The sequence below is a fragment of the Sesamum indicum genome, linkage group LG4 (genome assembly GCF_026168435.1).
Source record: "Sesamum indicum cultivar Baizhima isolate 11 linkage group LG4, ASM2616843v1, whole genome shotgun sequence".
Lineage (NCBI taxonomy): Eukaryota > Viridiplantae > Streptophyta > Magnoliopsida > Lamiales > Pedaliaceae > Sesamum > Sesamum indicum.
Window position 1 is genome coordinate 4,304,103 of NC_142660.1, and position 15,848 is coordinate 4,319,950.

General features: G+C 40.8%; 1 protein-coding gene and 1 long non-coding RNA gene across 2 annotated transcripts; one reads left to right on the plus strand and one right to left on the minus strand.

Annotated features, from left to right (window-relative positions):
• Positions 1–6,595: 6,595 nt before the first annotated feature.
• Positions 6,596–7,940, plus strand: LOC148788282 (uncharacterized). The gene is made up of 2 exons (XM_088879966.1): positions 6,596–7,275; positions 7,331–7,940. The coding sequence occupies exons 1-2, from the start codon at positions 6,596–6,598 to the stop codon at positions 7,938–7,940; spliced, it is 1,290 nt and encodes a 429-aa protein (XP_088736092.1).
• Positions 7,941–11,042: 3,102 nt separating this feature from the next.
• LOC148788283 (uncharacterized) lies at positions 11,043–12,825 on the minus strand. The gene is made up of 3 exons (XR_016065343.1): positions 12,750–12,825; positions 12,169–12,232; positions 11,043–11,273 (listed from the first exon to the last, which is right to left on the minus strand). It is a non-coding gene; the product is annotated as an uncharacterized LOC148788283 (long non-coding RNA).
• Positions 12,826–15,848: the final 3,023 nt, after the last annotated feature.

Sequence of the window (15,848 nt, forward strand, 5' to 3'; positions counted from 1 at the left end):
TGCAACACCGCATGCCAGTGAGCCTCACATGAATTTTGGAGGAATTGGCTAAGTTGTTGAATGCCATGTTAAATATCAAGGCGCGTGAAGCTAAAATAGAGCAAACACCTCACTAAACGGGGATAAGGTTTAGGACCATTCAAGTAAGCATTAGTATGAAAATGTAATTTCATGCCTTGCGGCAAAGGAGTAGCGGTGGAAAGTGCCTGCTGAAGCCAACAATCAGTAATAATATCCAAGATATACTTGGACAGCGTAATGGAGGTGCCGTGAGCAGATCCCACAAGTTGGAGCCCAAGCAAATTCCAATCCTTGATAGTAAAAATATCGTCAAGATAGACCTTAACTTGAGAGATCAATTCTTCTATAGGGACCATAACGAGAAAGTTATCGACATAGACCAAAAGACCAATGCAATCATCAGTCGATACGTTTGATGAAAAGACAATATTCAGGGGTACAAGGATGAAAACCAAACAGACAATTTGGTTGGAGAATTCTCGATCCACTTATCGAAATCCTACTTCCAAACCATACAATGAGCGTTTTAGGCGGCAAACATGGTCTGGATCAACAATATAACCTTTAGGAGCGGTCATATAAATTTCTTCTTGCAAATGACCGTGAAGAAAGTCGTTATTTATATCAATCTGGTGCACGGGACATCGAAAGTCTATAGGAACAGCCAAGCGAAGCGCACCGTAACAACTTTAGCAATTGGTGAGAAGCTCTCAGTGTAATCAATCTGGGTGATTGGGTATAGCCCTTGGCCACTAGTCAGGCTATGTATCGATCAACAGAATAATCATAGTTCCATTTAACTTTAAAACCCACTTACCTCCAATTGTCTTCTTCCCTTTAGGCAAAGGAGCAACGTCCATGTCATTGTTCTCAAAGGCTATAAGCTTTTGGTTCATAGCATTCACTTATGGGTACTAATAGAATCCTGCTTAGAAGTCCATGGTTCCTGCAAAACAGATATCGATGCCATAAATTTCAAGGATGTAGAGGTAAAGTTTCTGAGAGTTGGTGTAGAGGCACAATCATCTATATGGGTCCCTCTGTGACCGTCTAGGTTGTGTGTAAGGGACAGTAGTAGAATTAGAATGGGAAGAAGGTACGAGAGATGGTTTAGGTGGGGATAAATTTGTCGGAGGTATGGGGTCAACAGCATTTGCGGCAAGTCGAATATTTGACAATGGACAATGAGCAGGAGTAGGATTAACATGAGCAAAAGGAAACACATACTCATGGAATTTAACATCGCGAGACATAAATGTGTGGTAAGATTTGAGATCATAAACTTTATATTACTTTTTGACCAGGGGGTAACCCAGGAAGATACATTTAGAGGCAAGCCTATTAAATTTGGATTTATTGACAAAAAAATAAAGACAACTAAATGTTTTAAGGTGTTCATACGAGGTTAGCTTATTGTATTGAATGTGAAATGGTGTTTTACAATTAAGAAGAGGAGAGTAGAAATTATTTATGAGATAAGTAGTTGAAAGAATGGCATCACCTAAAAATTTCCTAGGAAGTAAAATCTGAAACATAATACCTCTAAAAGATGCCTATGCTTACGGTTCACTACTCCATTTTGTTGTGGTGTATACACGAAACTCTTTTGATGAATGATCCCGGTGATATGAAAGAATTTTGACATTGCTCGTTGAGAAATTCCAGCCATTATCTGATCTCACCCACTTTATTCTCTTGTCAAATTGTGTCTGAACAAGATGCAAAATTTTTATAGGATATAGAGTCTCGTATCTCATTAGAAATGTCCAAGTTGCTCTACTAAAATCATCAACAATAGTGAGAATAAATTGACACCCAGAGATTGTGTGTTGCCTATAAGGTCCCCAAATATCGACATGGATAAGATCGAAGATGGAGTTGGAGCGAATGTTGCTGGAATGAAATGGTAATCTATGAAGTTTATCTAAGGGACAGATATTATAGATGACATTTTAAGAATCAGAGACCAGGGTAGTAGAAGAATATGCTTCATTCAGTTCTTGGACAAATGGCCTTGTCCGTTATACCAAACGTCATTATTACATGATATTGCTAAGATAGGCTGGAGTTACAACTAAAATGAACTAATGAAAGTTTATTAGGTTTATTTCCATCACAAGCAGTAGAGTCCAACACATGCGCATCTAGGAGTTGGTGCGAAGCAGGCCAACTTATCCCACAATTTCTTTAATTTGGTATAGTAATTTGTCACTGACATATTTCCTTGCAAGATGAATCTGATCTCACATTGTAATTGATAGATTGATGGACCATTGCTCTCTCCATATCAAGCTTCTAATTCCATCCACAAATCCCTTGTTGAACTCACATACATGAATGCCTCAACTATATCCTTTGAAATAGAATTTAGGATCCAAGTTGTCAACATGGAATGAATACGATTCTATTTCTTAAACTCCTCTGAAAGTTCGGCAGGTCGAACCAAGCTTCCATATATATAAATTCCAGCTTAAATATTCGCAGCAAGAGCTGCTATCCAGGTAGGATGGTCGGATGAATAAAGTTGTAAGTGTTAGAATATGTGACCTGAAAGCCAATTAGATTGGCATACTTGTAATCTATTATGCCGGTAACTTAATTTTATATAATATTATTCAGTGATTAAAATGAGTATTCTCTATTAGCATTTCATTTATTGTGCTCATTGCACATTTGCTTGCATTTCTTTCAAACATCACAACAAAGCCCACAGACCACTTTAACAACCGTAAAATAGTTGGACTGCGCATTGGATGGTGGTCATGAAACTAACTGTTTAAGGTTGGATCTGAAATGTTCCAAGTTGAGGACCGGCATTGAGTGTTCTATGAAGACTTGCACTAAGAGTTGCATTCAATTGATCAATGCCGTATTTCATCGACGACAGACGTGGGACGTCTATGCAACCTTAATAGGTTGATTGGCTAGGTGTCGAATCGACTAAACTGACTCGCGGGAATGGTTATATGGAAGCTCGGAGGCTTGGTCGGTATGACTTAGATCCCCGGCTTCGATAGTACAGGAGTAGTCCTCAGACATGAGGAATTACGCAGTCACGTGCATGCGATGACTGTATCTTAGATTTGTTCGAGAGGTGATCATCCCAAACATGGTCATCATAAGCCTTGTCCAGTACAGTCAAAGCAATGTAGTGAGAATATTGTCCCCTGTCAAAACGTGACAGAGGTATCTCCTATGCACTTGGAGATACGTTTACGCTCTATAAAGTTGTGGCCATTAATTGATCAAATAGGAAAAAGAGATTCCTATGTTGAGCAATTTGACGTAACACGATCTCATGTATTAAGCATAGACGCCTAGTCCAGGATGGGAACCGACACCCAATTCCATGCCCTAGACTAAGGCCGGCAGACGGTAGACAGAAGGACCGTACCCGTATGGACTCGAGAGTCTAAAAGTTCATATGGATATTCGCCTAGTCTCTAGTGTCATGGACTGTTGCTAGACCGCCACCCATAGTGATGGGCTTTCTTGATCAAGGGTTGATCGAGAATTACTAATTAAATTTGATTTATTTAATAATAGTGTTTAACACCAGCACAAGTTTAGTTGAAAGGTGAACCTAAAGAGTCACACACAAATCACTAAGAAGGAACGACGAATTAATTAGAAATTAATTCCATAAGTAATTGAATTACTTATTAATGAGAGGGGTCCATTGGATGGAGGAGCCCAAGAATAAATTAATAAGATTAATTTATTGGGCTTGCCCTTATTATTTAATAAGTTAGACTTAGTAATTAATAAAAGCTTATTGGACTCATATATTTAATCCGTATTAAATATATGATGGACTTAATTAAATTGGCTTTAGTTAAATTAGATTTAATTAAAATTATTGAGCCTTGTATTTTATTTAATAAATCGGCCAATGCAAAGACCATAACTAAGTTGGTGGAAAATCTTAAAAAAGGAAATTATTGACTAACAAATTCACTTTTGGAAAGTGCAATGTCAATCATCCTTTATTTGAAATAAAGGATTTTATTACCTTATGGATGACAGGATGAACCTAGACACATTCTAATACATCCACTCGGCTGCCCCTCTCCAATACACACTTGCTGTTTTTTTTTTTCCAATTTCTTTTCTGCAAATTGAGTTGAGGGATCCCAGTTCTGGTGTGGTATGGATGTAACTTTAGAGGGCCTCTATGTTGAAGCCTTGCATGAACAAACCAAATGTAGGAGATTCGAAGTAAATCAAATCAAAGAGGTAAGTTTTGATTTATGATTTATGATTTATGTACCTCCATTTTTTGTTCTTTTACCATTAGCCCCGTTTAACTTTATTGGTATTGTGATAAACTATATCTTCAGAAACTTCAAGGGTACACCCCTTAGAAATATGGTTTTATTATGTTTCATTTTTATTCATGAATTTTCGCATTACCGCTTCCGCTTGCGCATTCTTGGGCCGATCCACTCGCATTTTTCGGTGTTTTCAGTAAGAGTCATATCTACCGTTGTTTGGTTTACAATTGCACTTTGATTCACCGAAGCAGTCTGAGTCTCCACAACATTCCCTTCCATTGCCTCTGAACCTCTGGGCGCCATTGAGGAATATAATAGAACAAGGTTTGTACATTGATGAGAGAAGTATGCAGAGATCATCAAAAGAAGGCTCTAATACCATGTTGAAAACTGTAATTGCAGTGAAAAAATTTGTTGAAGCCACGGAATGTTATGAGCAAAATTTCCTGTGTATTGATTGTATTCAATTATTCTCAGTAGTGAGCTCAAGGAAGCTCGACTTTAAAATAGGTCCAGAAACAGCGAGGAAAAAGGAATAATCAACTAACAACCTAACTAACCACAACTCAAGATGCACAATAGGCTAGGCTTGGCTAACCCAACCCAAGACCGTATTGAACCAATTAAAAAGGGGGTTGGTTTGACCTAGGCATGCTTGGGACCAAGCTGGTCCTTGGCCGGTCCTAGGAATCAATACATGGGACTAGCCCAACCCAGTGACTCGGGACCACCTGGCCTTGGACCGGGCTTATTGGGCCTTTTTTTAAAAAGATTATATATTCTTCACTATTATTTTTCTGTATATAAATTTTTATGTGATTTTACTTATTATTTATTTATTTCATAAGATAATTATACATTTAAGTAATTCTGTATAAGAACACTTCAATATCATAAAAAAATAAAACAAACACATGCGTACCAAATGCGGGATTGGTTTGGGCTTGGTCCTCAATCGGGCCGGTCCATGGACTGAACTTCGGTTTAAAAATGGACACAATTGAGGAACACTTAGAGCTCCAAGACTGCCCTAAGACCGACTATGAATAGTAGCGGGTCGGTCCTAGGGTGGACTTTTTCAGGCTGGTTCGTCTCGGTCTTGAACCGAACCAGCCCACTATACACCTTGAACCCCAACCAACTTGGACACCTGTCAAACGTAACAATTTTCAGCTGGACACATAAAAAATATATATGCATAAGAAAGTGGATTTTCACTTATCAAAGCTTGTTGTATGGATAGCGTGTTTTCCTCTTTCTTGAGCCTGGATTCCAGAGATGCTGGACTGCTGCTGCACTTTCATGACCATCACCATTATTTCCCACGAAACAGGATACAACTAATGATGAGAATATGTCTGAAATATCCAAAATACCCTTCATTAAGGGCATTTTAGTCTTTTGCCCTGGATCCGCGCCTTTAGTACCGGGCGGGTCGAAGCCGACCCGACCCGAATCTGGCCGTGCACTTGAAGACCCAGACAATGATGATCGTCCGATTTGAGATGTAAGCTAGCAGGATAAGGCCACGTGGCCCATTCAACAGTATCCAGCTAAGCCCTATAAATACCCCAAGACGCCACATTTCGTGGTAATTAATGCTAAACTAGTTCGACCTACACCCTTAATCGCATACTTTTTCCTCGATCATGCCCAACTTGAATGTCAGAGGATCGTTGTCGGGGATGTGCCCGACGAGCTCATTTTACTTATCTTATTCTCAGGATCCCAAATACTTGGTCTTGGTGGGGTTAGTCAACTGTAGTGAGGTCGCTCACTCCAGGTTGCTAATTCCGAGCAAGATCAACTACACATGCCAAGCTATTACTTCTTTCTTTTTTCTCCTTTTGATTACAATGAGAACGTAAATGACTTGGTAGAGTGTTGAGTTTTGGATTTTTATTCGAAATAGAAGCTATGATTTCACAGTAATTAGTTGAATGCTGCTAAATTTATGGGTCGTACAAATTTAGTTGTTCAAGGAAACTGTTAGGAGGCAGCTGTTTGAAAGCACAGAGCCGCATAGAGAGTCTAGAGAGCCAAGTGAGCCGAAACACCGAAGTAAGAGGCCAACAACATCGGAGCCCGGTTCTAGTAGTCATGTCTGAGCAAAAAAGAGGGAGCCCATAATATCATAAGCGGAGGTTGAAAGCGTGGGAAAGCAGATAGAGCTCCTAAGCAAATAGATTGATGAATTGAAGAAACGAGGGGAGATAGTGTCCCACAACAAGAATTCTCCATTCAGCAATGACATACTGATTCAGGTGGTCGAACCAGGATTTAGAGTGCCTGATTTGCAGATGTATGATAGTACGAAGGATCCACACGAGCATATTGCAGCGTTCGAGATGGTGATGAATTTATACGGACAGCCAGGTCCCATCATGGCAAAGTTGTTCACCACCACACTTTCAGGGAAGACACAAGAATGGTTTACCAGTTTGCCCCGAGAGAGTATTGAATCATATGAACAATTCGTGCAGAAATTTTCCTTTCATTTTGCGAGCAAGAAAAAACAGAAGAGGTCGGCAACCCACCTATTCAACATCCGTCAGAGGGAGGACGAGACCCTGAGGAACTTCATGGGGGGATTCAATAATGAAACGTTGGAGGTTCAAGAGCTAAGAATCAACATGATCGTGAGCATTCTGATACATGGTCTGAAGAACGGTGCATTTACATCTGCGCTCGCGCGCGATCCCCTGGGTGATGTGGAGCAGCTAATGGCTTTAGCTCAGAAATATATAGACGAGGAAGAAATGAACGCAATGAAGGATTTTGAGAGAAGAGAGCGCGAGCAAGCATACAGACAATCGCGAGACGTTAGAGAAGGCGGTGGAAGTAGGGCCAAGAATGACAGACCCAAAGAGCCGAAGTACCAGCCCAAATACCACAACTACACTCCATTGGCTATGTCGCGTGAAAAAATCTTGATGATGGTCGAAAATGCAGATGCGTTGAAGTGGCCAAGGCACACCAGGTATACCCCCTCTAAGAAAATTTTCTAACAAGTATTGCAGATTTCATTATGAAAGGGGACACAATATGGAGGAATTCTTTCAGCTAAAGGATGAGATAGAAAGGTTGGTGAGACAGGGGTATTTCCGAGATCAGGTCCCTGCCAATTGCAAGATCAACAAAGATGAAATAAGGAGGAGCAGGTCGAGGAGCCGGGATCGAAATCCTGGCCCTTCCAGAACGGATAAGGCCCCCGCTAGCAGAAGCAGTGCACCAACGAAGGGGGTGACATACACAATTGTTGGAGGGTCCAGCGCAGGAGATTCACAAAGAACGAGAAAGAGATGTGCCCGAACATTGGGGTTGAGCAGAGAAGGGGAGTTTGTATTGAAAGTAGAAGAAGAAGAAGCCATCTCCTTTGACAGTTCAGATAGACCAGCGGATAGTGGAGACATGAACGATCCGATGGTCATCAAGCTCGACATAGTGAATTTTACTGTTCACAAAGTACTGGTTGATAGCGGGAGCTCTGCGGATATCATTTTCAAGAGTATGGTCGATAAGATGGGTCTAGAGAATGCCCGTTTGGAACCTGTGAAGACTCCTCTGGTCGGTTTTGGAGGGAGTGAGGTAGCTTCGCTCGAAATGATCGAGCTGTCGGTGTCCATGGGTGAAGAGCCGAAATGAAAAACCCTGATGGTAAAATTTTTGGTAGTGGATACCCCATTTGCTTATAATGTTACTCTGGGCAGACTAGGTCTGAATTTATTTCGAGCAGTCATCTCGCCATATCACATGAAAATAAAATTCCCCACGGAGAATGGAATAGGAGAGGTGGCCTGCGACCAGAAGGAAGCTCAAAAAATGTTACAACTTGTCGCTGAAAGGAGAATCCAGTCAGAAGAAAAGAAAGATTGGGGAATACACCAAGCCGCGGCCATATGTAGCTAAACACATGAAACCCAGTCATGAGTGTAAGGCCGTACAACTCGTTGAAAGCGAACAGGGGAGAACCACGAGAATTGGGGCAAACATGGGAGAAAAGGAAACAACCATGATCGAATTCTTGAGAAGGAACGTAGACATGTTCGCGTGGAGCTCGTCAGACTTTACAGGTGTCAACCCTGAAGTGATCGTGCACAGGTTGAATGTCGGTCCCACAGCATGACCGCTCCAGCAAAGGAAGAGGTCATTTGGGGTAGAAAAGAACAAAATTATAGAGTAGGAGGTCGCCAAGCTATTCGAAGCCGAGTACGAATCTGAAGTTCAATATACTGATTGGCTCTCTAACGTGGTGCTTGTCCGTAAGTCCTCAGGGAAGTGGCGGATGTGTGTGGACTTCACAAACTTGCATAAAGCCTGCCCGAAAGATCCTTATCTCTTACCCCGGATTGATGTCATGGTAGATTCTACAGTGGGGTTCGAAATGTTTAGGTTATCATCAAATTTTTATGGCCAAGGAAGACCGGGAGAAGACATCTTTTGTTACGAATAATGGAATTTATTGTTATAGTGTAATGCCATTCGATTTGAAGAACGCAGGTGCGACCTATCAGTGATTGGTAAATAAGATGTTCCACGAGCACATCGGCAGGACCATGGAAGTATATGTCGATGACATATTGGTCAAGAGCAAGAGGTCGCAGGATCACCTCGAACATCTCGAACAGGCATTCAACATCATGAGGACGTATAGAATGAAGTTGAACCCGGACAAATGTACATTTGAGTTAGGAGGAGGCAAGTTCTCGGGATACATGGTCAGTGAACGAGGAATTGAATCTAATCCCGAGAAGATTGAAGCCATCATGAGCTTGAGATCGCCGACCACAATCAAGGAAGTACAGAAGTTGACGGGTAAGATCACTTCACTGAACCGATTTATTTCTAGATCCGCTGATAAGAGCTTACCTTTCTTTAAAATCTTGAGAAAGACAAAAAATTTTGAGTGGAATGAAGAGTGCGAAAAAGCTCTACAAGATCTCAAAATTATTTGACAAGGCCTCCACTGCTCGCAAATCCTAAGGAAGTGGAAACGCTGTTTCGGTACTTAGCTGTGTCCGAGAGCGCTGTTAGCTCAGTGCTAGTGCGGGAAGAAGAAGGGAGTCAAAGCCCTATTTATTATGTCAAAGATATTAGATGGAGCGAAATTGAGATATTCAGAGATGAAAAAGCTGGCATTCACGCTGGTTATCACAGCCCGCAAGCTGTGACCATATTTTCAATCGCACAAGATTGTGGTGCTGACCAATCACCCTTTGAAGCATGTGATGTCTCGGCCGGAAGCTTCAGGAAGGTAAATTAAATGGGCGGTCAAATTGGGGCAATATGACATTGAATATCCGCCCAGAACAGTGCAGAAGGCACACGTGCTAGCAGATTTTATGATGGAGTTGTCTAGCGATCCTAAAGGATAGAATTGCAAATGGATGTTGCACGTTGATGGATCCTCAAATGCTAATAATGGGGGTGCTGGAATATTGATCCAAGGACCCGAGGAGGTGGAGATCGAAGTCGCAGCTCGATTATCGTTCTCGGTCACTAATAATGAGGCGGAATATGAGGCATTGATTCTGGGACTAGAGCTCGCGTATGAAGCCGGAGCAAGAGACTTAGAGGTTTTCACAGATTCCCAGCTAGTTGCACTGCAGATTGAAGGAACGTACGAGACGAGAGAAAAGACGATGACATCCTACAGAGGCATCGTTAAGAATTAGATGGACAAATTTGATAAGTGTTCCATCTCTCAAGCTCCCAGGGCAGAAATGATAAAGCAGACGCCTAGTCCAAGTTCGGAGCAGCAATGTCTAGAATAAGGGATCGCAAGGTTACACCCTTGGTCCGAGAGCAATCAGCCATTTCGGGTAAAGCGGAGGTGCAGGCAATATCTGGGGTTGAATCCTAGAAAGATGAAATTATAAAGTATTTGGAGAGCGGCACCTTGCCGGAAGATCCCATTAAAGCTAAAAGAGTAAGATTTCGAGCCGCAAGTTTCACATTGCTATCAGGCCAGTTGTACCAGCGAATGGTTAATGAACCCCTATTGAAGTGCTTGGACGAGGAAAGAGCTGAATACATGATGCGAGAAATCCATGAGGGCAGTTGTGGAAATCATTCAGGCGCGAGGTCGCTAGCAAAGAAGGTTGTGCGCCAAGGATACTTTTGGCCCACAATGATAAAGGACACAAAGGAGCTAGTAAGAAAGTGCTAGAGCTGCCAGAGATATGTGTCCATGATCCATCAACCGACGACCCCCATTGAGCCGATCAAGATAGCATGTCATTTCGACCAATGGGGATAGATATTGTGGGACGTTTCCCTCCTCCTCAAGCTCAGAAGAAGTTTATTATTGTAGCAATGGAATACTTCTCTAAGTGGGCCGAAGCAGAAGCCGTGGCTAGAATTTCGGAGAAAGAAGTCATCAACTTCGTATGGAAGAACATCATATGTAGGTTCGACGTACCTAGAATTTCATTCTGACAATGGGACTCAGTTTCATGGAAGAAAAATCACTGAATGGTGCAAAGAGCTCAAGATCTCACAACATTTTACATCAATCGCGAATCCCCAGGCTAATGGGCAAACGGAAGTGACGAACAGAACGATCTGCAGCATCTAAAAACGCGATTTGAGAATAAGGGGTCTTGGGTCGAAGAGTGTAGCACCCCGTACTCGCTACATCTAATCATTTCTATTTCATCCTTTCTTTAATCAAAACTCATTCTATAAGTAATTCTATTTCAATCAGTAAAATAAATTCTAATTTATCAATATAATATTATATGTCACAAAAGATAATATATACCACCAAAAGTAATATTTACCCTCACTACATGTTCTCGTGTACATAACCTCAAGAAAAATCATACCACAACTTTTAAACACAAATTTCGACAAAAGACCAGAATATTTACAACCCAACAATCAAAAACTTTGGCTTCAGAAGTCACGGCTGACCCATCTAATAAAGACGACGGCACCGCTCAAAGTCCAATGTGGCTAATCAGTGTGACCTATCTCCTGAAAAGTACGTGGCACGGAATGAGCTGCCTACTCAATAAGTATAGCTAATCAGTCTATATATATATACACAGACAAAGATTCACGTATATACAGTCATACCGACAACAGTCATTCGTCATACAGCAACATCAAGTATAAGCAACAATACATACTCACAACTGTAAATCAATCCACGACATAATATTCATCCGTTATCATTTATTAGTTAAGGGCCCCACTTACTCTAACTGGAGTACATCAGTCAATGGTTTCGCCGGCCATCATCATATCATATACAGCACAGGATACCCGTTGTGTGATATCCCCACACTCTTTTACTCCAGCTGTGTAGCAATATAGCACAGGACATCACAACAAACATGGTACCCCCACACCACCCCAGTGCGTAGCTAACAAGCACAGGATATTCCCTGCTGCCCCGGAATACCCCGGTACCCTACGCGCCATGGTACCTAGCTTAATTCACATATTTTTCATATCTCAATATCAATCACATTATCATCAATCACATTTTCATAAACTATTGACTGTGTTTCCAACTAGGTAAGCATCATCTTTTATTTCCATTCACAATCGTCATTCTATTCTTTATAATAATCACTTTCTCAATAACAACTCCCAATTAGATTTCATCAACAATCAATTATATTATTATCCCATAATCATATCCCGCATATCTCTACATTACCATCACATACCACATAGTAACAATTTCACCAATATTCAAATAATCCACAACTAATTATGTAAACAATCAATATACGAAAGCCACGTATAATAATATAAAGCCAAGTCCATGATCGCATCCAAGAAACCAATATATATAATATATACAATACTACACACACCCACATATATATATATATATATAAATCCAATTAGCTATACTTACCTTATATCCCAAAATGCTTCTATTTTACGAGGGACTGCTCAACCCTCTACCTTGTCGTCACGTCCTATAATAAATTATAATACGTATAATCAATATATTTAATTTACCAAATAATTCATAAGAATTCACTTAATCAAACCCCTTATATATTTATAACTATCATTTTTAATAGCATTCGTAAATTATATTACCATTGAAACCTCATTTTCCTCTTTAATAATATAATATTCCTAAAATATAACTTCCGAAGTATTTCTGTGAATTTCCTGTCAATTTACCGTTGCTATACAATTTAATTAAGCAACAATACATAGAATTACATATTTGGTTAATCATTCCGATGGAATTGTATAAATTAACTATAAGGATAATTAAATCTAACAAATCAAATAATTTAATTGCCCAACTATATCATTTTTATAGCAATTGTGATATTTAATACGACACTAATTTAAATAGCCAAAATTATAAAATACTCCGATTAAATAGTTCACCGCTTAATATAAACTATATTTAATAAAAGAACTAATTAAATAATATAATTATATAAATTAATATAAATTAAAATCAAAACTTCATACCTGAGATTGCGGAACTGTGTATGTATAAGTGTGTTCTGTAAATGTGTGTGTATTCTTGTGCATGTGTGTGTAAGTTTTAAAATGAGATGGAGTAAAGAAGAGGACCCACCGCCTCACTTCAAACTCTCTCTCTCCTCATTCATTATATATGTATATATATATATAAATATATTAATTATTTATGTACATAAAACGTTATTATTATTTTATATTTAATTAAACTTTTCTTAAAATACCAATTACATCCTTTCTAATTTCTTAATTACTATAATTTGCCCTAAATATTATAACGAACTCCAATTTAATCCGTTCAAGTGTTATTATATTCCAAATTCAATCTATAATTTGTTTACTAATTAAATTTGAATTTCTAATAATTACCAATTAATCTCCCAATTACGTGAAAAATTCTACGGACGTTACAAAGAGTTACCGGGAGTCCTGTGGGCATATCGAACAACACCCCGAACAGCAACAGGTGAGACCCCGTTCTGCTTGGTTTATGGTACTGAAGCAATAATCCCTATAGAGATCGCAATGTATGACCCCGAATCAAACAACACAGTGAACGAAGCTTTGACTACACAGTGATAGAAGAGAAAAGGGATACCGCGTACGCAAAAATTCTGCATCACAAGGGGTTGATGATGAAAAACCATGATTGCAAAATCCGACCAAGGCTACTGCAAGTGGGTGACTTGGTACTCAAGAAAGTAGAGGCTTTAAAGCACGTGGGTAAGCTCGACCCTTCTTGGGAAGGCCCGTGCAAAGTCATAGAAATTAGAAAATAGGGTACGTACAAATTGCAGGATATGCAAGGGCAGAACTTACCACGACCGTGGAATATCCAGAATCTGAAAAAGTTTTATGCATAACTGAGGAGATCGTATATCCGGAGCATGTGAAAGGCCGTCAACTGCTCGAAGATCCATATTTAAGATGCCTGTAAAAGGCCATTAACTGCTCGAAGAACCATGTTTAAGGTTTCTGCGAAAGGCCATCAACCGCTCGAAGAACCATGTTTAAGGTGCCTGCGAAAGGCCATCAACTGCTCGAAGAACCATGTTTAAGGTGTCTACGAAAGGCTATCAACTGCTCGAAGAATAATGTTTAAGGTGCCTGCGAAAGGCCATCAACTGCTCGAAAAATCATATCTAAGGTGCCTGCGAAAGGCCATCAATTGCTCGAAGAATCATTTTTACGATTACTGTCTTTTACGTTATGTCAATTCGAAAATTGTGCGTATTTTTTACGATTACTGTCTTTTATTTGGACTTCTCGAGCGAAACCCCAAACGCCAATTGAAAAAGAGGCGTCCAACAAGGTGCGATCTGAGAAAGAGGCACGCCCAAACGCCAACTGAAAAAGAGGCGTCCAATAAAGTGCAATCTGAGAAAGACGCACCCCCCAAACGCCAACTGAAAAAGAGGCGTCGAATAAAGTGCGATCTGTAAAAAGACGCACCCTTAAAGTATCGATGATAAAAAGTTAAGTATGCAGCACAGATATTGACAAGAATGCAAAAGATAATAAATTTGCGAAGCAGAGAACCGATCTCAAAAGAGTTGTATTGACCAAATGGTATAATAGTTACAGGATCGTTTTGTTCGGTGGTTAGTACAAAATAGTCAGAATATTCTATTCGACCCCAAGGTACAAAAAATTCAGGAACTGGAGGCTATCCACTAAGGATCAGGTTCTATCTCGTCCAGCAAGGTGGAGAACTCGTCATCTTCAGGAGCGGGCTCTTCAGGGTATGGCTGCAGCTTCCCATCTAAGGTTATGTCCAATCGATTCATCGAAGGAATCTGCGAAGCCACCCAAAGTTCTGATTTGGGCCACACATGTCCTATAGCCCTTGTTGATGAAGTCGGCAGATTTGATTTCGACAGTTGTTTTGAACGTGCCAGACTTTAGAAAATCTCGAGCTACAGGAACACGGGAGCTGGCAAGGGCTTGATGGTGCTCCTCTAGAGTGATTCGACCAGCCTGGCCTTCCTCTAATCCTTGAGCGTGGTCAGTCTTGAAACCCTCCTTTTGGCCCTTTGCCAGTCCGACCTCTCTCCTAGCTGCGAACCCCTCTTTCTACCCATCTGAGAATGCAACCTCCGTGGCAGTAAGCTGACCCTTTACTTTTTGGACTTCTTCGATCAGGGTCTGCATCTCCTCCACGTGAGCTCAATCCCTTCTGTCCCTCTCTGCAAGCTGGGCCACGAGTTCCCCCACCTTAGCATCGGCGGCTATCTGAGTTATTGGGTTCAACAGGGCTTTTACCCTTGCGCTTGTGATGTCTCTTCCCCTTCTTCGAACTCGTTCCCTCACCGTCCTGGTCGCCCTGATCCTGGCCTTGATCGGCATTCTGACCTTCGCTTTGGTCGTCGTCCAGATGTAAATCCAGGTCTTCCAAATTATACTCGTTAACAGGAATCCCCTCACTGTCAATTTAAATCGGGTCGTGTGGCAGGGTACTGTGCTCGACATTTGATGGACCAGTGGGGATCAAGGCGCGAAGGGGGGAAGGGGACATAGTCGCTGTAGCAGGAGTGTCGACAGGAAGAGGAGCGACCTGTTGTCCCCCAGTCTTATTCTGGATTGCCTTCAGTCGTAAGGCCAGTCGTGAGTTCATGACTAATTCGTCTGCAAGACAAGGAAAAACAATTGTAAGTCAGTTATTCGATTATGAAAGAGATGCATCAGCACTTGAAATAGAAAATCACCTAAGATCTCTGTGATGTGGAGGGGTGCTGGAGATAGACGCGCGAACCACAAAACCTTCTCTGTTAAAAGCTTCTTCGGGTCGTATTTATAAGCCGTCAGGCTATTTATTTGGTAACCTTCCAGCCACCCTGCACTTGTTTTTGGTGATGGTTTATATTTGTTCCACTCTAACCTGATGGGCCATACTACACCAGGCGGAGGTCGAACAAAAATGTATTTCTCACGCCAGGGGCCGACATTAGACTTCAAGGGTTCCAAATATCTACACTTAGGCTTGGTAGAAAGATAGAAAAAACCCCTATCACCTGATCGCTTGGAAGTAGTGAAGGAGTACAAAAACCATATACTTCTATACAAGAAAAGTTGCATATCAAATGACAC